We start from the raw sequence: 21,066 nt of genomic DNA on the forward strand, positions 1-21,066 counted from the left end.
CCCGTTGGCTGAAAGACGGTATTGCAACGCGCCGATGGAGGGATAAACATTACCATACAGGTTAGAAAAGAGACGCATAAATGTGAAAGAACTAGTCAGATCGGTGGAAAGAACAGCGTGAACTTGGTTTATCGTAAATCGCAGAGAAGACGCGCCTCTACATTGACTTGCATAACTGGTGAAAGAATCGCATCTGAATGTATTAATAATGTTGGCAATTGCACAACATAAGTTTTTTACTTACTCCCGCCCCCATAAAAAACGAATACATAAGATATATATATATATATTTGTGAAAATAATAGTGTTGGTTTTTATACAGTCTATGGTTATAACAAAGACTATAAATGATTAATCGCGATTAATAAAATTATAAATAAAAAAAATACAAGTTTTTTGTTTGCATATTATATGTGTGTGTTCTGTGTATATTTATTATGTATGTATGAATACTCACACATGCATGTATATATTTAGAAAATATTTAAATGTATTTACATATCTATATTTGTAATTATATAATTGATATTAAATATATTTATTTATAATATCAATTATATGAATACAAATATAGACATGTAAATACACTTAAATATTTTCTAAATATATACATTAATATTAACATAACATATTTTTCTGAAATATATAAATAAATGTGTATGTATTTATATATAAATAATAAATATACACAGCACACATACATACAGTATAGTAAACAAAAATCTTTGGATACAATGCGATTAATCACAATTAATCATTTAACAGCACTTGTTATAATGTCATTTCAGAGCTATTTGAATTTCAGAGTGATTATAAATGTCCCTAATGCTTAATAAGGCTGCATCCATTTAATCAAAGTACAGTACAAATATCAGTTATATTGTGATAAAGTACTGCTTCACAGCAACATCCCATAAACCTTGGGTTTCCATAAACTTTCCCTCTTATCTATCTCTGTTCATACAGACAAAACAAGTTCATGAAACCCCACAAGTATGAGATTGAACAAGAATGCATAAACAAGGAAAAATTAATGAGAAATATAAAATATAGAAACATAATGAATTTATAAATGATAAAAATTCCTAAATAATATAAAGATAAATAATAAAGAATAATCAAATTATAAAAATAATCAAATAATAAATCACACGAATGACTAATGATTATAAAATTATCATGTGAATAAATTATTCTAAATTAATAAAAAAAAAAAAAAAAAAAAAAAACATAAAAAAATTAAAACACAACATACACAATTTGAGGATCTAAGCATTCTTATATCATGGTTTCTGCATAAATATAAAGTAGCACAGTTTAAAATATTGATAATAATGTTCAATTATCATTGGTATTAATTATTATGTTGAGCAGCAGATCAGCATGAATGATAGAATGATGTGATTTGATGATGTGACGCAGACGCTGAAAATTTAGCCATCACAGGTAAAAATTACATTTTAAAATATACTACAATAGAAAACAGTTGAAATGTAATTTTATTATACAATATTAGTATTTATATGTATTTTGGGCACATAAACGCAGCCTTGGTGAGCAATAGCCTTCATTAAAAGATTTAAAAACTCATATTATTTATCAAGTTTTCCTTTGGCTCTTTACTGTTTTATTTTATTTTTCTGCTGATGGCAACCCCCCACCCCACCCCAACAAAGCTGGAGAAATATAACATTATTGATATTATTTGTTTAAAGGTTTCTTTAAATATAATGTTGTGTATAATGATGTAGATCGTTTAGTCCACGCTCCAGATCAGTCGGTGGCGGTAATGCGCCAGAAAGCTGTTCGCCAACCGCCAATTAAAACAAAAGAAGAAGAAGTTGTTGTTCGTCTGGTTTTCTTCTTTACTTACCTTCCTCTTGTAAAACTTGTAAGCTGTGGATTTGTCGTCGGTGTCTTGTGAACGGGTCACAGCAGAATGCCAAAGAAAAAGAAAAACGGACTGAGTCCCTCCCGAGCCCCGTTACATGCGGCTGAATACGGGAGCGGATCCGAGAGTCGAGCACACGGGGCAAGCGGACCTTTTGTGACCCGGCCAGACTCATCATATGATCACTTTGGATCCACGCAGTTCAGGAGCGGTCAGCTGGGATCTCAAAGCAGAGAAGAAATCATCCAGAGCATGCAGGAGATGTTTTCACATCTGGATTCAGAAGTCATTTACATGGTGCTCTCAGAAGCAGATTTTAAAGGTAGCGTTAAGGCTGTAACTGGCTGTAATTTTAGCAATTTTGGGAACAGACAGCACACAAGCTAATAAGATAACGTTACAATATAATCAACGATTATATTTCTAGATATTTTGTTACTATTACCTGTAGGAAAACCTATCTGAAGCTAATAGATTTGTTTTGGAACATGGTAACGTTAGCTGGTTTCTGTGTAGTGGTCTTCACTTGGTGCAAGAGAGTCATTAGTTGCTTGACCAACTACCATGTTCCGAAGCCAGATTTTCAATCTTCACCTGGTATGACCAGCTGGTAGCAGGTTTGTTAATGGTCAGAGATGGCTAAAGATCAACTTGGACACCCTAATGACCATCTTAGACCGCCTAGAAACCAACTACATATACCAATCACCACCTTCACCTAGATTCACTTAGTTACTTAAAATTATTATGTTTTCTTTATATTATTATTATTATTATTATATATTTTATATTTAAAATCTTGGAAGTTGGTGTTGTCATGACGTGTAATATGATTACATTCTTATAAGGAAAAAGGCAGGTGTATGTTCACCAAGGCTACTTTTATTTAATCAGAAATGCATTACAAAACGTAATATTGGGAGGCATCATTAACGAAAATGACTTTTCAAATTAAATGTATTCTAAAATTTAATTCCTGTACAAAGCTGATTTTTTTTCTCCTTCTTAATTGTCAGATCTTTCAGAAATCATTCTGATATGCTGATTTGGTGCAAAATTATTATCCGTTATTACTGGTGTTCAATTATTAACTATGGTTCTCTTGTAATGTAGTTTATGCTACTTTTTTATAGTTTATGCATATTTTGTGTGTGTGTGTGTGTGTGTGTGTGTGTGTGTAAACTGTGCTAAATTGTTTCAGTATTTTTTGATTAATTGATTATTAATGATTTTTGATTATTATTTTTATTAAAAGTTTAAAAACAACATAATTTATTTGAAATGGAAATCATTTGTAACATTACAGACTTGCTGAAAGTATTAAATAATTTTTAACCCTTGTGCATTTACAAACTTTTAAACTGTTTCTACAAACAGTATTCTCAGAAGCAAAAACTATTCTCACTTTTCATAATAATAAGAAATATCACTTAATATTTCTTGAACACCTAATCAGTTTTTTTTTTGTTCAGAAGGATGACACTGAAAAGCAATGGCTACTAAACATTCAAGAATAAATTACATTTTTAAATATATTTACATAGAAAGCAATTGTTATTATTTGTATTTTTTCAATTGTAATAATATTTCACAATGACCTTAAATATTGCACGTATGCTGTTTTAAAATATGAAAGTTTTTCTTGTTCATCTCTGCATTAGTGGACAATGCGATGGATTCCCTTTTGGAGCTGTCAGATGCTGCTGAGGTCATAGCTCCACCCCCTCCTCCTGTCTCAGGCTTTGAGCAGGCAGCCGCTCTTCTGGGAACAAACACCACTCAAGCAGATCTCCTCAGTGGAATGGTGCAGAGCTTCACCGTTTCAAACCAGCCCGCATCTCAAGCAGAGCTCAGTCCTACAGAAACACACCTGACAGAGGAGTTTGATGCTCTCATAGATAAGGAACTTCAAACACTGACGTCACAGCAGTCAGAAACTAGCTTGCATTCTCCAATGTCTTCCATACCACTGTCTTCTCTGCCCCCTCCTTCTCAATCGATCCCTCTCTCCTCGTTGCCTCTTACACCCCAGAATCAGCTTCCAGCTCCTCAAACTTTACCAGAGCAGGCCTCATATTCTGACCCCGGGCTCAGTGAGGCCTGTGGCGGTAGTTCACCTGTGAATGAATTAAGTTTCGGTGGGGTTCATATCCCTGAGACCAACACCTTATCTCTTGACTTTAGTCACCTAAAGCTGGAGGCCAGCTCTACTGAACCACGGCCCTCAGCTTTCCAGGTTTACCGCAGACCTGACCAACTCCGTAACCATGCAGCTGCAAAGCAGCATCAAGAAGCTCTCCGCACTCCTGCCATGTTCTGGAACACTCAAGCTGCAGAGTTTAATCCTCGTGCTGTGGGGCCAACCTTCATTACACCTGTCATTCCTAACCCCACACCTTGGAGCACTAATCCCATCCCTGCTGCTCAGTGGTTGGCTCATGGACCTATCAGACAAGCACCTCTAAAACCTTCTGCAACTGTACCGGAGTCATGGACTTTGCCCCCCAGGAACAGACTCAAATTGGAAGGGCAGTTGTTGGTGTTACTTAGAGGGGCTCCTGGATCAGGCAAAACCACCCTTGCCAAGTAAGCAAGAAGACCGATATCTGGGATATGTGTTATTTTACAGAAAAGAGAAGGAATAGCGTTAAGGAAACCTTTTCTTTTTTGGCATACAATATTTTTAAGTTCAGGAAGAAGAGAGTATCATGTGATTTTATTTATTTATTTATTTTTTGGGTTTTGCAATATAAACCTTGTTGTTTTAATGACATTTCAGTGTACTTTTCAAATATCAGATGGGCCTTTGAAAATACATTTGAAAAGAATATTAAAGAAACAAAATTGTATTTTAAATACATAGAAAAAAGTAACATTAAATAAATATTTGAACCTCCTGTGGATCAAAAGAGCAAAAGCTTGTTTCGTTTAAAATTTTTGGTATGCATAAAGACTGTGAAAGCAATAATACACAACAATGATCAAAGTATGCTATAACAAAAACCAGCACATATATTGTAATTAGATTTTGAAATGAAGTACACTGGTAGTTAATCGTGCTTGTCGCAGTTTTAGTAAGGTATGTTCGTAAATCAAGTGTGTTAGTTTTTGTCTCTCTCTGTTGTTCAGTGCTATGTTGGTGCAGAACCCTGGAGGAGTTGTTTTAAGCACCGATGATTATTTTACTCGAAATGGACAGTACCATTTTGAGCCAAATTTACTAGGAGAGGCCCACGAGTGGAATCACCAGAGAGGTGAGTATTACAGGCCTGTTTAGCTCAAGCCAAAGCAAAATGTCAGGTGTGTACAATTAGTTTTAGTTATTGCCCTGTGTGTTAAATTATTTCACTAGCCATTGACTACACAGTCCAAATTTTGTAGGTTATTTGAAGATTTTTTTTTTTAGATCTTTTCTTCAATATTGATTACCTTTTAGCAGTTTAGTGTTACTGATACAAGTCAGCAATTAGTATATGCTAATTACTGTGAAATTTTACACTCTCCAACTTAATGTCACTGTAAACACATTGTGTGATTGTTTGAGAGACTCAGCCAGCCTGACATGGCAACATTGGCTCAACTGGTATTGTGTTTGGTGAGGGACTACCTGTTTTGATAAAAAATAAGAGTTATTTTCCCTATTCTGCTTGGCACCGGTTATAGCACATAAAATTATACACTTCACATTTAATCTTTATATAATCTTTCTGCAATTTCTTTGTGGTGATCAATATTTCAGCAAAAGAGGCTTTTGAAAAAGGACAGACACCCATCATAATAGACAACACCAATATGCAATCTTGGGAGATGAAACCATATGTTGCCATGGTAAGCAGTTTATTTTGAAATGCGTAATATGAAACGGGCCTAAGTTATAAATTTTCGATATTAGACATTGACCATATGTTTTTGTGTTTTGAACAGTCAGCTGTTGCTCTTCAAAGTTTAAATTCACAAGTTGAATAATTTATTGTAATGCATGTATCCTGATACACAATAATTAATACTATAGTTAATACTATAGATTTATTGGTTTAACTTTAGAATATTACATACTTTACAGTGTACACAAACATGCAAACATATTCGTCCATTGTGCTGATATTAGGCCAACTTTTTCCTCTTCCTAGGCACAGAAACACAGATATAAGGTGCTGTTTCGTGAGCCAGATACCTGGTGGAAGACTAAACCCAGAGAGCTGGAGAAGTATGTTAAACACAACCACAATCCAGAAATAACTATCGTTGCTACACATTTCATACATATTCCATAAACAAAAGTAATGTAAGAACAGTTACCTTTAAACTGGTTTTCTTGTGAGCCTGAACAAGTTACCCTTAATACATGTAGAACTCATACGCAACCGTGATCCATTGCTTTTAAGTCATTTTATGATCACAAATGTTTGTAATTTTTGCCAACTCTCTGTGGTTTTCCCTCTTTATAAAGGCGCACAAGGCATCATGTAACAAAGGAGAAGATCCGACGCATATTAGAACGGTATGACCGATTTGTCTCTGTCCAGAGCATTATGAATTCACAAAGACCGGAACCAGTGCCAAGTGTTGTGGATTCATCACAAACAGAAACTGAGCAACCCCAGTAAGTATACGTGTTAAATTAATGTTACTTCACAGAATTTTTGTTGTGTTTTACTGTGTCAAACCTTTAGTAATTATGAAAACACTTACCTTGAAGCTATATGATTTCTTATGCATTTAAACATGTATTTCTCTCATTCCCTTCAGGCAATCTTTACAACTTGGCCTCAGTCATCCTGATCTTGTTGGTGACTCTGGGTTGAGCAAACTCAACACAAACCTTTCTTCATCTCTGCCCGATGTATCCTCTGTTAGCCACACTTACAGTACCATATCTACAGGCGAAGAAGAAGGTGAAATTGGCTCCTACAGTTCCAAGGAATCCGTCTTGTTCCATGAGAATATTCTGGAAGGGTCTGGAACTGCTCACTCTGATCTTCTTGATACTGAAGGGTTAGACTTGGAGCTAGATGCCTGCCTTGTGGACATGGAAAAAGATTTGGGAAATTTGAGTAGCGGGACAACTGAAGAATTTGCAGTGTTGGCGCATGAAAAGTTTCTGGAGCTGCCTGTAGCATTTTCAGAGTCCATTGCTCAGCGTGTGAGGAGGGACAGAGTAAAAGATAGAAATGCACTAGGAACTAGTGCCATTGATCAACTAGTGAATTTTGACCCTAGTGTTGACTCTACAGGGCAAGATGAGGGTGGATGTGAAGACGAGACTCTTTCTGAAGACAAATTAGTACGGCCAGAGCTGTTGGATTTTGTTGGGGATTGGCCACTGGAATCTCAAAGTCAACGTCAAAGAAGATGTCAGAATTCAGAAAACAATACTATTAAGAACACTGTTTTGCAATCCAGTGTTGTTGAACACAAAGATAACACTTCTGCTGATGAAGACAAGTATTCTGATACTGATGACCAGAATGCAGTTGAATTTCAAAAACTTGTAGATCTACTGCGATGTGGAATAAACTCTTCTCCAGGTTTTTACCAAGGTCCAGCTCCAAGTAAAGAGACTACTTTGAATTCCCCTTCCATTGGCGGAAAAGAGGGTAACATGAACCTGGAGACTGTGGCTTGGCCTGAACTTCCCGACTGTGTGCTGGAGAGAACGTTTACAGAGTGCACTGACCCATGCAAAGACTACTCTTATTCTTCAAGTCCAACAAAACAGAGAACAGACCAAACTGAGCAGTATAATCAGGTGTCTACTGAGAAGAACACTCAGGATGAGGTTGAGCAGGAGGACAATAGTTTGTCAGAAGATAAATGCGGATTGAGCCCAAATGTCCAAGAAACTCTGTGCCCAAAGGTTGCTGTAGACTCGGAGGGCAGTCTGGAAAGACGGAGAGGGATTAGCCGAAGAGTGGGGAAATCTTGTAAACTGGCTCTTACCTTCACCAATCAAAGCCCTTTATCACCTTCTCCTGTTGTTTTACATATGCACCCTGATCTTACACCTACAGAGCCACCACCTTCATTGCCTGTGGAGTCATGTTCCAGTGCCTCAACCCAGACACAACCTCAGGACTTTGCCTTGCTTTGGCGAATTGAGCAGAAGAAATGTTCTGAATTAGACGGTGACTTATCTAGTTGCAGTGTTTTTGTTTTGGAGGGAAACTCTTCTCGTTTCATGCCAAAAACAAGTGAACCGGAGTCTGCCTGCCAGCAGGGAGTGCCATACCGTGTGGTCCATGAGAAGGGTTGTCGGGTAGAAGAGAATGACTTTAGAGAATCTAACTCTAAAAAGCAAAACCTTGAGATTCTGAGCCGCCATTTCAGACGTGTCTCCATAGATATTCTGGAGGACCTTTATGACAAGTGCCATCAAGATATCCAGTGGACAACCAACTTGTTACTAGATTCTGGAGAACGACTGTATAAAGCAGATGTTGAGGAAGATGATGATTTGGTTCCTGAGGAAGAGTCATTTAAATCATCTATAGAACCATCAGAAACTGTAATGGGCTCAGAAAGTGTCCAGGCTAGACCTGTATTGTCTGATGACTTTAGCAACAGTTCAGGAAGTAGCATTAGTCTCAAGTCCCAAGAAACTAACCTTAGTGACGTTAGCCAAGCTGATGATGATTGGACTGCAGGTCAAAGGACACAAAGTGAAGCTGATGAGGCAATCATTACAAAGGAGAAATGTGAGCCCAAAACTTCCTTTGGGGCATTAAAACAACCGACAGAAGGCACTGAAGTACAAATGGAGGTTACGGCAGCTAATGAGCAACAGACAGACATCACAGGTCAGCAAGGTCCAGAGCAGGAAGAGGCATTAGTGACAGAAGGTGAGAAAGTTCAATGCCTGGAGGAAGCATTGAAGAAATGGAGTAAAGAGGAGGCTGGAGAGAAGGAAAAGGAGGATGAGGAGACAATAGCAGAGGTGAATGCCATAACACTGTCACTGCTGTGTCAGATTGATGAAATGGAGCGCAAAGATGAGGAAGAAAGGAAGGAACGAGAAAGGGAAAGAAAGAGAACTGCACAGGGTAGGAGAGAGCCAAGTTCGATGGATATTCAGACCTTGGAGCTGAAACTTCCAACTGAACTTGCATTGCAGCTCACTGAACTTTTTGGACCTGTTGGGGTCAGTCCAGGTAATAAAACATCTAATTAATAAGTCAAATAAATCATCCAGTTATTTAGTGAGTCAAGCCAATCATTCCAATGACATCAAGTGATGACCCAAAACAATAACAAAACCGTAACACATATTCAATGAAGTGTGGGTCTATATTTTCAAACCCGGAGTAGTTTTATTCATGTTTTTACACAACCTACCCATGATGGATTTTCCCTAATTTGGCAACCTTCTACCAAGTCTACCTTCTACCCATAGTCTTGAATAACAATAACAACTACATATATTTTTACTTTTTAAAAGTTGATGCCTGTTTATTTTGTTTTTGGAACTGTGATTATGGGGTTGATTTCATTTTCATCAAGCATTTCTATTCCTTGCTGTTTGCAGTCCTGTTCAAACAGATCTGGTGTTCTGTGAAGGCTAAAGCCCATCAAAAAGTGATAGTTCAGCTTAAAAGTAGTGTAACAGATAAAAAGAAACTGATTCTACAGTAATGTGAAAAGTTCTTACTTTGAAATGAGTAACCACATCAATCTTCATTCACACTCATAAAATAGTTTTAAATCTTTTTGAACTCCGTATGGTTGCAGGTGCATTTTCATCAGATGACTGTGCAGTTCAGATAGACCTGAACTTGGCCAAACTGCTGCACCAGAAATGGAAGGACACTATCCAAGTGAGTTCATATATATACTTTTTTTTTTGTTTACAGTGTTGTACAGTGTAATATTAACCTACAAAAACAATATAGGTTGTTTAATGTGACTGATTCTGATTTTATGTAAAACTTAACTAGTGTCTGTTTTCTTGGCAGGAGAAGCACAGACAGGCAGCTCTGTCCTATCAACTAATCCAAGAGAGTGAGACAGCTTATTCTGTCAATAAACACAAACACAAATTGATCACACACATACACCATGTTCTAGTAGTGATACAGTAAAGCATTAAGAGAGAAATCACATCTCCTCTAGTTTAAGATTAAACTAGAGGAGATGTGATTTCTCTCTTAACCGCTGGGCGGTCAGACCCAGAGTGAAATCTTAACGGTCCACTATTTTGCCCAATCTGTCTCAAACATCAGTATTTTACTTTCATTGAGGTGCCTGGTCTTTTTATCTTTCACAGGTTTTGTTGTATGGGTAGGTTTAAGTGATTATAATGTAATTACAAAAAATTAGTTGCAGATTTAATTACATGTAGATATCTTTAAAATTATAAATACAATGTAAAAACATGTATGTATACGAAGTATGCTGCATCAAATGATTAATTAAAATTTAAGTAAATAGTAGTTAATATATAAAGTGGAACCCTTTCTTTCTGCAAATACAAAATGGAGTCACCCTAAATCCTTTGTAAGCTGTTTTTTATTTTGAATGTATAACTATTTTTTTTTTATATATATTTATATGCCTTTTTATTGTTTTCTACAAAAAAAATGTCAAGTAATGAAAATTGCAGAGACAAGATTCATATAATATGTGAAAATAATTATATGTGGGAGAGGGATGCACAGAGGTCTTTGATGTAAGTGACTGTTCATGGAACTGTGGCCACTGTAGTGTGAAAAATATAATTTTTATACATTTGCTAGTTAAAGTGCAAATTTTTTTCAGCTGATTGTCAAAGTTTTTTTTCTTCCATTTATATATGATTTATTTGAAACCAAGGAGGCGGGGAAAGTCCGAAAGAAGAAAATACAGATTTTCAGAAAATTTTTCATTTTAAAAACTACATAGATTAAAACAAAAAGTATTACTTTATCTAAAATATCTAATAGTTAAAACAACAAAAACAAGGGATGGATTTGTGTCTCTGATGCTTTTTTTCTGTTTCTGCTCTTTGCTCACCTTCCCTCTGTGTCTCCATGGTAACGAAGGTCCTGTCCACTGGGGTGAATCCCAGGGAAGCAAAACCAGACTGAGGGACCAATTAGATTTGTATGAAGAAATTCCTTTTATGGATCATTGGAGCGCATCCTGTGCTCCTGTCTCACTGAGGGACATCATGATCGAAGAGCAGGCGATGCAAGACAGCATGGAGAAGGTAATGGTCACACATCGAAAAAAAATAAAATAAAATCATCAGTACCTAGAACTTTGAAAGAAAGTAGTGAAAGTGAGCTATGTTTGGGTTTTAGTCCAGGTCAAGTCGGAAGGACCTGGATAAGAAAGACGGTGCATCCAAACTGAAGGAGAACCAGCTGTTTTCCATGTTCCCCACTATAGACCGACATTTTCTCAGGGACATCTTCAGAGATCACAAGTGAGAATATAATACATTGCGATTTTTTTGTATTTTATTTATATATATGTTCTGTGTGTGAGTGTCTGTATAAGGGCTATCAGAATTAATGTGTTAATGACGCATTACGGAAATTTATTTTAATGGCACTGATTTTATTAATGCAGAGCACATTTTCTGTTTGACCTGTGGCCTAATCCATAGTTGGAGAAATGGGGATGCACAGTGTTGCCGATTAGATTTAGCCAAGCAAAAAAACGTATAAGATATATCGGCCTTGGCAAAATTCTGGCGACCACTTGAAATTATACACAGGCAATATGAAAAAATTAAGACAAGGATGTGACAAAAGAAAGCAGAGTTTTGAAACATTCATGTCATGAGCCATCATGTTTTGCTTGTAGAGTTATCACTGTAATACAAGTTCTGACACATCACACATTTTTTTGCCTCTTACTCCGATTTTGCATGGCATGCAAACGTCTTGCAGTAAAGAAAGAAGGATATATATCACAAAAGCAGACTTTTTCATGATTTTTTTAAACAACTGGGCAGGATTTGTTATGAAAACCTGGCAACCATGATCTGAACACACGTGCTGGAGATAATACTTCTAATTAAAGGAGCGTCTTTACTGATGAGATGTGCATGAAAATCGCATGCGATTTTTTTGCACAGCCCTAATTACTTGGGTAAACAACATCTTGTGAAAATTTAATGTCAACAGCACCTTTAGAAAAATATTTACTGAGAAAATTGGTGACGTGTTCAATACTTTATGTATATGCAACATTGTAATGTGTAGAATTGTTGTATAATGGTGCTTTTGTTGTGATTTTTGGGGGGTTTTATTTTTAAAATGTGCAATTGCAGACAATAAAGAATTATTAAGAAAGCAGAAACAACCTTAAAGGAAATGTCTCTTGACCATCTGCTTCTGATTTAGTTACTCTCTGGAGCAGACCGAACAGTTTTTGCATACTCTCCTTGATGATGGGCCAGTCAAAAATGTGGTGGCACCTGAACCTGCTCCTCAACGTAATGGTGCTCACAGAACTCCGAGCAAAGAGCGGGTGAGCTACATATGATCATATATCATACTGAAATGAAACCAATACCCTGTGTTGACGCGTTTTTGTCTCACTCACTCAGAAATGGAAACTGAAAGAGGAGGTGGTGGAAGCTGCTCAATTCCAGGATTCGGAGGATCCAGAATATGAAGACTTCCGCACAGAGGCAACACTGCAGAGACGTCAGCAGATAGAGTGTTTTAACAAGGCCGCTGAAGCTCATCGACAAGGGCGAAAGGACGTGGCTAGTTTCTACGCACAACAGGTTCAAGAGATGAACATTATAATGTGTGCTGAAAAACTGATAGAAAAACAAAAGAATAGATTTCAGGCAAACACAACATTTTAAACATTGTAAATAGTGTCTTAAGGTAAGAATAAACGGTGTCAGTCCACATTGAACACTGAACTGCTGCACTGCAAGACAGTAACATTTTTGATGTTTAACAGATGGGTAGGTCTACTAAGTACAAACTCACTAAAATAGTGTGAAACAGTGCCGGCCACTTTTCAGAAGCCTTGCTTCTGGAAGCATTTTTACTTTATTATTATTATTATTTTTATAGTCTTTGTTTCACAGTTATAAGCTATGAGTCAAACCAATTAACAAGCAAAATTATACCAAAAGACAAAGGCATGAGAATACTTTCCTCAACAGCTTCAATGAGGGAAAAGAACTACAATACCATAAAGCATTGTGAATGACAATGAAATTAAAACTATGGCAAAATATGAAAGTATTGTCTTAAAGATGCTGAATGCTATATGTCGTGATTCTCTGATTGAGAGAGATTTCTTTGCAGAACCATTGGTAATTGTATGTTTTTGACCAAGAAGCCATCACATTATTTCTTTAAATAAATTATTTCAATAATCATATTTACTGGTGGACTGCTAACCATGATTATTTAAAGAAAAAACATTGGGCTAATTATTAGCCTTGTAGATCACAGTAGGTCTGTCTTTAAAGTTATAGTTAAAAATAAATTCATTCATAGAGAAAATTAATGAGATTTTTACTTCAGCAAGCTAACTGTTACATTCTATAGAAATCAAATTTTTTGTAAGTAAGTACAATTTATTTATAGAGCGCTTTTCACAGATACAATCACAAAGTGCTTTACAAGGTACAACCACATTAATATTAAAATAAAATTAAAACAAATAAAAAGTCCAAAGTAAACTTAAGCCCAATCAACTAAAAGCTTGTTTAAATAACAGTGTCTTGAGTTGCCTTTTAAAGGACTCGACAGAATCAGCCACACGGAGGAACAAAGGCAAGGCGTTCCACAGTCTGGGGGCTACAGCCTCAAAGGACAGATCTCCCCGGGTTTTATAACGAGTCTTTGGGAAAATTAAACTTTGGCCTGCTGATCGAAGGGAACGACCTGGGGAGTATGTGCATAGTAAATCAGTGATGTATTGTGGGGCCTGACCATTTAAAGCTATAAAAGTTAAAACTAATATGTTAAAATCAGTGCAAAATTTGATAGGTAGCCAGTGTAGGGAGGACAAAATAAGGTTTATGTGAGCCCGTCTGCCAGATCTTGTTAAAAGCCTTGCAGCAGCATTTTGTACCATTTGGAGACTATTTAAATAGAGCAGATTTGTTAAGAAAAGGAAATAGAGAGTTACAATAATATAAACATGAAGAAATAAAAGCATGAATAACCATCTCAAGATCAGAGTCCGTTAAAATCATCCTCACAACCAGGATTTTTTTATTTATTAACTGGAGAATTTCTCATTTCTCCTGATTTGTAGTTATCTGTGGGCCATTCTAGTGATATTCAGAGTTTGTACTGAATGAACCCCTCATTCCATGAAGCAGTTTAAATAATGTAGAAAAATAATAATAAAAAGAATGTTTTTTGTATTACATCTTATTTGAATTTCAGGACACTTGCTGCTCAGCTTTATTCCCTGTGTCTGTTAGCTTTTTAAAAAACATGCGTGCAGAGTGCAGTGCTGTTATTTGATTAGAACTCTTACAGTTTCCATGTCCAATTTTGTGTACATTCTTAGGGTCACATGCATGGGGACAAGATGCGTGAAGCGAATTACAGAGCAGCCATGCAGATATTTCGGAGAGTGAATGCTTCACTCCTGCCTCAGAATATTCTAGATCTCCATGGACTGCATGTGGACGAGGCCCTTCATCATCTTGGTCAGGTTCTCACAGACAAGAGTTTAGGTAAGTGAACCAATAACATACAAATAATAGTTTTTCAATTGTGTATATAGTAGTATGTATTGGATTGTTTCAGAGTCTGACGTGATCTTGAAAAGATGGTTTTTGTTGTTGTTGTTGTAGAATTCAGTCAGGGTTTGTGTCAGCCTCAGCTGTCAATCATCACAGGAAGAGGTAATCGCAGCCAAGGGGGAGTGGCACGCATCAGGCCTGCTGTACTAGACTACCTCAGAAATCATCACTACAGGTATACTAACTGAATCCAGTATTTCTGAAATGTTAATTTTATATACAGTGGTGCCTAAAAATATTTAAACACTAGTATTAGTATGTTTGAAAATGTAAACTGATATTTCCTACTGATACATTTCAGCAAAGATAGAAATAACTGACTTGAAACCAATTTTAGCTGTTGAGAATACTAGGGTTCTAATCATTTTCGATTTTTTTTTTTAATTAAGGTAAAACAATTATAAATGTATATAATATATTTAATCTGAATATGTAATCCATCACAATTATAGAAACAATCTAGGGATGTAATTTGTGAAATATTTTTTTTATCTTGCATAACCAGTTGTCATTATGTGTATGTTTCTTTTTCCATCATTTCTTTTTGTCTTTCTCACAGTTTTACTGAGCCTAAGACTGGACTGGTGCTGGTCACTCTTCATAAAGAGCTGCTACAATGAAGCTATTACTTTAAGATTTCTCTCTTTCCACTGCCTTAATCCAAAATGTCTTCTCTGCAGACAAACAGTGCCAATTATTATACAGTTTTTTTTGTCTTTTAACTACATACAGCATTTTTATGTCTTTCTGTAATTGTGCAAGAGTTTATCCAAATCATAAAAATCAAGGTACTACATATTTACACGGTGTTTTATATTGCACTGACATCTACATACACATTATTCTTTATTGAATGTTTATTGATGCAACCTTATTCCACTTACTGATCCCACTTCCTAATCGTAATCACTACAATTTTCCATAAGTTTTTTTGGGGCCTTTTGTTTTATATATATATATATATATATATATATATATATATATATATATATATATATATATATATATATATATATATATATATATATATATATATATATATATATATATATGGTCACACATTTTCCATAACCAGCCCATATAGGAGGAAAAAGCGGGTTGTTATTCAGGTATTTGTTTGATATGATGCTTGATGTTTAATTAAATTTTTATTGTACATTGTTTTGATCCATACTTTTGGTTTATAAGTGTATGTAAGTTTTACAAGACCTAGGATGTTGTGTATGGAAATGGGGATTATTCTCTTCAGTGTTGGTATATATAAAAATACATTAATAGAGTTTCTGGAAATATAAATGCTGATCCTCAATCAGCTTTGAATTTTAGATTGTTTGTAAGCAGCGTGGACTGATCCTAGATCAGAATTTGAAATTTTATGTTGCTATGCTGTGCTAATGATTTTTTTTTAGCTCAGCTTTAGTTTTTATATTTTCAGTTGAAAATGTTGATACCACACATTTTATAGACATCTTAATGCTGCTATGCAAATCACAATTCTTATGTGTAAGAATTTGTTCTAAAAAAAAATATTTTTGTGAAATTGTATATTTTGAACCTCAGGAGATTTTATACGTCAAATGTTGTTTTATTTTTGTTAGAAAGTATGGTTGATAAAACTTAACAGAAGAATAAAGTCTTAACATGTACAAGCTTTGTTTTGGTGAAATTAAAGTGTTATATAGTTAGCACAGCTGTAGGGGGTAGCATAGCATGTGCTTGGAGCTCAAAAATCACAGTTGAACATTTTCTGCATCTTCGTGTCTCTTTCTCTACATTTCCTCTTTAATCAGTAGTAACCGTTGGTGGGGGGAAATTTAACTCAGCATGTTGCACGCTCAGTAGCATTTGTTTGTTTCAATTAGCAAAGGTCAGATTCCTCCATGATGAAAGTGGCAGCTGTTGAAGTGACTGCAGTGCACTTTCTCTTCATCAGAGGGCGACACTGTTGACTCAAATTACTTCGTGCCACCTGAAACTGAATATAAGGTTTTATTAAACAAACAAACAACTTGTTTGCTGTATAGATTATAAATGTTCAATGCCCTTCAAAATTGTCATTTGAAAATTGAAATAGTTTGAATTGCTACCCAAACAAGGTCTGATATTGTGTGAAATTATTCTTTTGTGTGAAATTATTCTAGACTTAACCTTAAACTTCATGTTTTGTTTGAGAACTGAGAACTTCTCTGGCTTTTTAAATACCATACTGTCTGGCAGTCCTCTCTAAAATGTGTCTACTTAGTGATAACATAATTTAAACTGTAAATAAGGGTTAATTTCAAAACGGACTTGACTTTTTCTGACCTGAAAAGACTTCTATAGACGTCTGAAAAGTCTCAGGGACCCCAAACAAAGAACAAACAGTAAATCTAATCTGGACATGAGAGCTGATATAGGGTTTGATCTTGTTCTTGTTTATATCTTTGCTGCATTACCTGCAGTAGTTTCATGTATGAGTTCTTGACTGCAGAAGAAGCAAAACTCAACACCGGAGATGTGCTGAGAACGTCACAGCGGAAGCTTAAAGGAGATTTGAAGTATGATTTTACAGAGAAAAGAGCCCAGCCTCGCATTTCACTTCCCTCTACTAGAGGATGCAACATATATGCTCTGTCTGTGAAGGCACATATTTTCTCTCTGTGTTTGAGTATTTGAGTTTCCTGAGTTAAACAGTTTAACTTCGGAGAAATATGCAGCTTTCGTTCTGATCTTTTCATAATGCTTAATTAGATTACACGAAATAACATGCTAAATTGAGTTGATTTACATCAACTTGTAAATCTCACAGTTGAAGAGTTCAAAGAGGTGAGTTTGTTTTCTTCTTTTTAACAGCCTACATTTATTAACTATATAACGCTTCAGTTTAAAACGGTGAATCTGTTTTATAAATGTATAAATGTTTTTTAATTATTATTTTTTTTTTAATCTATAACTTTTTATCATCTGCATAAATTGATTAACAATCCAAACCTGCTATAGTGTTCAATATTTGTTAGGTTCTTGACTGGTTTAAATTTAAATGAATTATTTTTAAATGTAGATTGAAATTGAGATTTTTGAAATATTAAAATTTGATGTCTTTGAAAAACATTCTTGTTCCCTGGTTTAATATAACATGGTTACCAAGGGCTTAATTAAATGAATGTTTGATACTTTTTGCTAGCATATAATTTTTTTTATTTACTAATTGTTTTTTGATTAAAAAAAATACAATAATTTTTTTTTTGTTTTATTCTAAATTTTTATTATACTTTACAATGCTTAGAGTCTGACAACAGTGTTTGTGCTCCATCGCCGAACGTATTGTAACCTTATACATTTAAATAAAAAAATATATTTTCCTTTTTTTTTTTCCAATACTTATAGTATTTCTTTTCAGAATCCTTATGTGTTTCAGTTGTCGATGAAGATATAATTAATGGAGTCATTTTAAAATACGTATTGGTACAGAAATGTATCTTAACCATTGTCGAGATTATTAAACACTTGCCAGATTATTCTTATTCTTAAGAGTAGTCTGATAATGCCAAAAAGTGTTTTCCGACAGAATATAATACAACCATTTGGCCTTTTGTGGTATTAAATTGAACAGCTGTTTGAATCATAAGTGTTCTTTCCTCTCACGACAGCCATGTAGGCCTAGGAAGTGTAAGCCATTGCCATTTCGAGAATCATCTATAAGTTTGTGTTATGTCTGAAATATCCTTACCAGCACTGGTATAGATACCAGCACTGGTATAGCCCATAGATTTATTAAATAAAAAACAAATATGCTGTGGTATTTGTGTTAAACAGCCTTTTTAAAACACTCATAACCAAAAACTCTTAAATGAGACTTTAGTCGATAGCTGGGCTGTTGTCAGCCCGAAGCATCGTCCCAGGCCTCATAATGAGGAAGGTCTACATGCTCTGTAGTATAGCGGGACATTGTACTCTATTTCACATCTATGAAAATGAGGAGAAAGTGAAAAATTGAGTGACTGTCTATTGCATGGTGGTATAGTATGTATTTTTTAAATGTATATTTAGCACAAAAATGAGAATGAGAAAATTACTTTCTTTATTTTGTGGAACACAAAGGAATGTAATTTTAGGAACGTTGCAGTCGATACAACATCTGACCCCAAAGACTGTCACTCTATGGACCAAAAAAAAGAAAGAAAAAAAAACCTTTCCAAATTGTTTCTGTGTTCCACATAAGAAAGAGTATCATACAGGTTTGAAATGACACAAGTCTGAGTAAATGATAGTTTCTTAAAATATGAGACTACATATAAATCTATTTTAATGTTACATAAAAAAAATCTCATTGTATGAAATCATTTCTTGGTGTTTTGTGATTGCATAATAGTAATTTTTACTTCTTTATTCTTTCAACTAAGCAGGAGTCAGAGAGAGTACAACGGTCAAATGAAAGACACGCCTGGGGGACTTCTCACTTCTGGATTTCTGTCTTAAATATCTCTAAGGGTACATAATGACCTCAGTTCCAAAACCTTCACGGGAATCCAGAGCCGAGGAGTAAATCACCACGTCCCAAGACGAAGATCGTGAAGAAGACTTCAGAATGCTGTTGAACGTGCAGGGTTTTTGCTCTTAGTCCTCATAGTTCTGCAGACTTGAAATTACAACGATGATTTCCTCTTCAGTCAGACACCGCTAATATATTTTTGTAGAAGCATTAGACTGTACTTTACAATACCAGAGAAGGAAGGATGAATGGGTTGGCAGAGACCTCAGTGAAATGCGTACTGGTCGGGGACTGTGCAGTGGGTAAAACTGCTCTTCTTGTACGATTCACTTCTGAAACTTTCCCAGACAGCTACAGACCGACTGTCTATGAAAACACGGGCGTTGATGTTTTCATGGATGGAATCCAGATCAGCTTGGGACTGTGGGATACAGCAGGACATGATACATTCCGCCAAATCCGGCCCATGTCCTATCAGCAGGCCGATGTGGTTTTGCTATGTTATTCGGTGGCAAATCCAAATTCGTTACATAATTTGCGTTATAAATGGATCGCTGAAGTGAGGGAATTTCTTCCAAAAGTACCTGTGCTGGTTGTAGCCACGCAGACAGACCATCGTGAGATGGGACCGTATCGTACTAACTGCACAACAGCCTCTGATGGCAAACAGGTGGCACAGGAGATCCGTGCCAAAGGATACCTGGAATGCTCGGCTCTCAGCAATCGTGGTGTGCAACAGGTTTTTGAGTGTGCCGTTCGAACGGCTGTAAATCGGGCACGGAGACGGACAAGGCGGAGACTGATGGACCTTAACCCCTGTAAAATCTCCTGATGATTTCAATAGAGGGATGTTGTTTAATTCTCATCACTAAGACAATATTGTTTCTCACACACAAAACCAAGTATCTGAAGCCTCAACAAAGACCGATGTCTAAATACGGTTTACTTAAAATACTTGTTTGATTTTGAGTCAGGTTCTGAAATCTGACCATATGTTAGACACATTACAGACGTGAACAGCTATTTATTCAGTCCCATTTTATATTAGTTGGCCTTAACTACTATGTACTTACATTTAAATGAATCAGTTGATAAGATGCACTTACTGTGTACATAAATATGTCGTACTTACATTTTGAAAAAGGCCTGCATGTAATTAAATTTGTAATTAATTTCTGTATAATTATACTGTTGACCTGTCCCTTACACCTTAACCCACCCTTAAACCTACCCATACCACCCAACCTGTCCCTAACCGTAACCGTATCCCACCTCGATAACAGCAAAAGTGTGAACACAATAAGGACATATACATATTTTATATAAAGTGGGACTGTTTATTCATTAAACAGCTGTGCCCTTGTTAATTTTATTAATATAAAATTATCAATCACAGGATTTTACAAGTTAAACATATATTTTAAAAGATGTGCATCTTTTATTACACTGCTACATGTGTTGCAAAATGTACATTTTTAGATTGTAGTTCTTCAAGTTCAGTTATAAATTTAATTCTTGTGAATCGAAACTGCTGGTTCCTCTCCTACACTTGTGATCATGTAAAATCATAATGTCACACTGAGATCTCCTTCTGTAATCTTAATTTTAGATGGCGATTAAATCACTTTAATTATGTATTTCTGATTTGCTGACAATGCTTTTTTTTGGTGAAATGTTGTTTATGGAGCTAAATACTGGAATGGGGATTTCAGTGTCGAAGTTCTTATTCATAAAAGATTGATTTTATAGTCTTTATTAAGTCAATTAAATAAGTAGTTATGTTAAGAAAAAGAGTTTAGCTGTTACTTTGCTAAAGTATCTGTGTGGTTTGTCATGCACAGCGAACCCATGGAAAATGCGTTTACATGAGTTCTGACTAAAAATGAACTTAAGGCATGTGTTTATCATAAATAAAAATGATTTTGAAAAGGTGGTTTACAAACTTATTAATGCCAAGAATTTTACCATATGAGAAAAAAATAGATATTAAAA

At 35.5% G+C, this 21,066-nt stretch overlaps 2 protein-coding genes across 3 annotated transcripts; both read left to right on the top strand.

The window, feature by feature from the left end:
- The first annotated feature begins 1,795 nt into the window (after positions 1-1,795).
- On the top strand, positions 1,796-15,400 carry LOC113044273 (NEDD4-binding protein 2-like). Its single transcript, XM_026204095.1, has 16 exons — positions 1,796-2,213; positions 3,553-4,477; positions 5,021-5,145; positions 5,631-5,719; positions 6,022-6,098; positions 6,342-6,494; positions 6,641-9,039; positions 9,617-9,702; positions 9,841-9,886; positions 10,906-11,072; positions 11,167-11,291; positions 12,217-12,343; positions 12,423-12,605; positions 14,366-14,534; positions 14,655-14,778; positions 15,163-15,400. Exons 1-16 carry the CDS (start codon positions 1,940-1,942, stop codon positions 15,221-15,223), a joined length of 5,130 nt encoding a protein of 1,709 aa, XP_026059880.1. The 5' UTR covers positions 1,796-1,939; the 3' UTR covers positions 15,224-15,400.
- Positions 15,401-17,063: 1,663 nt separating this feature from the next.
- LOC113044274 (rho-related GTP-binding protein RhoH-like) lies at positions 17,064-21,066 on the top strand. Of its 2 annotated transcripts, none has more exons than XM_026204097.1 (2): positions 17,064-17,408; positions 18,986-21,066. In XM_026204097.1, the coding sequence occupies exon 2, from the start codon at positions 19,319-19,321 to the stop codon at positions 19,904-19,906; it is 588 nt and encodes a 195-aa protein (XP_026059882.1). In that variant the 5' UTR covers positions 17,064-17,408; positions 18,986-19,318; the 3' UTR covers positions 19,907-21,066. The 2 variants fall into 2 exon arrangements, with proteins under 2 accessions (XP_026059882.1, XP_026059881.1); XM_026204096.1 differs by having other exon boundaries at positions 18,989-21,066.

This window comes from Carassius auratus, chromosome 26, assembly GCF_003368295.1.
Source record: "Carassius auratus strain Wakin chromosome 26, ASM336829v1, whole genome shotgun sequence".
In the NCBI taxonomy this organism is placed as follows: domain Eukaryota; kingdom Metazoa; phylum Chordata; class Actinopteri; order Cypriniformes; family Cyprinidae; genus Carassius; species Carassius auratus.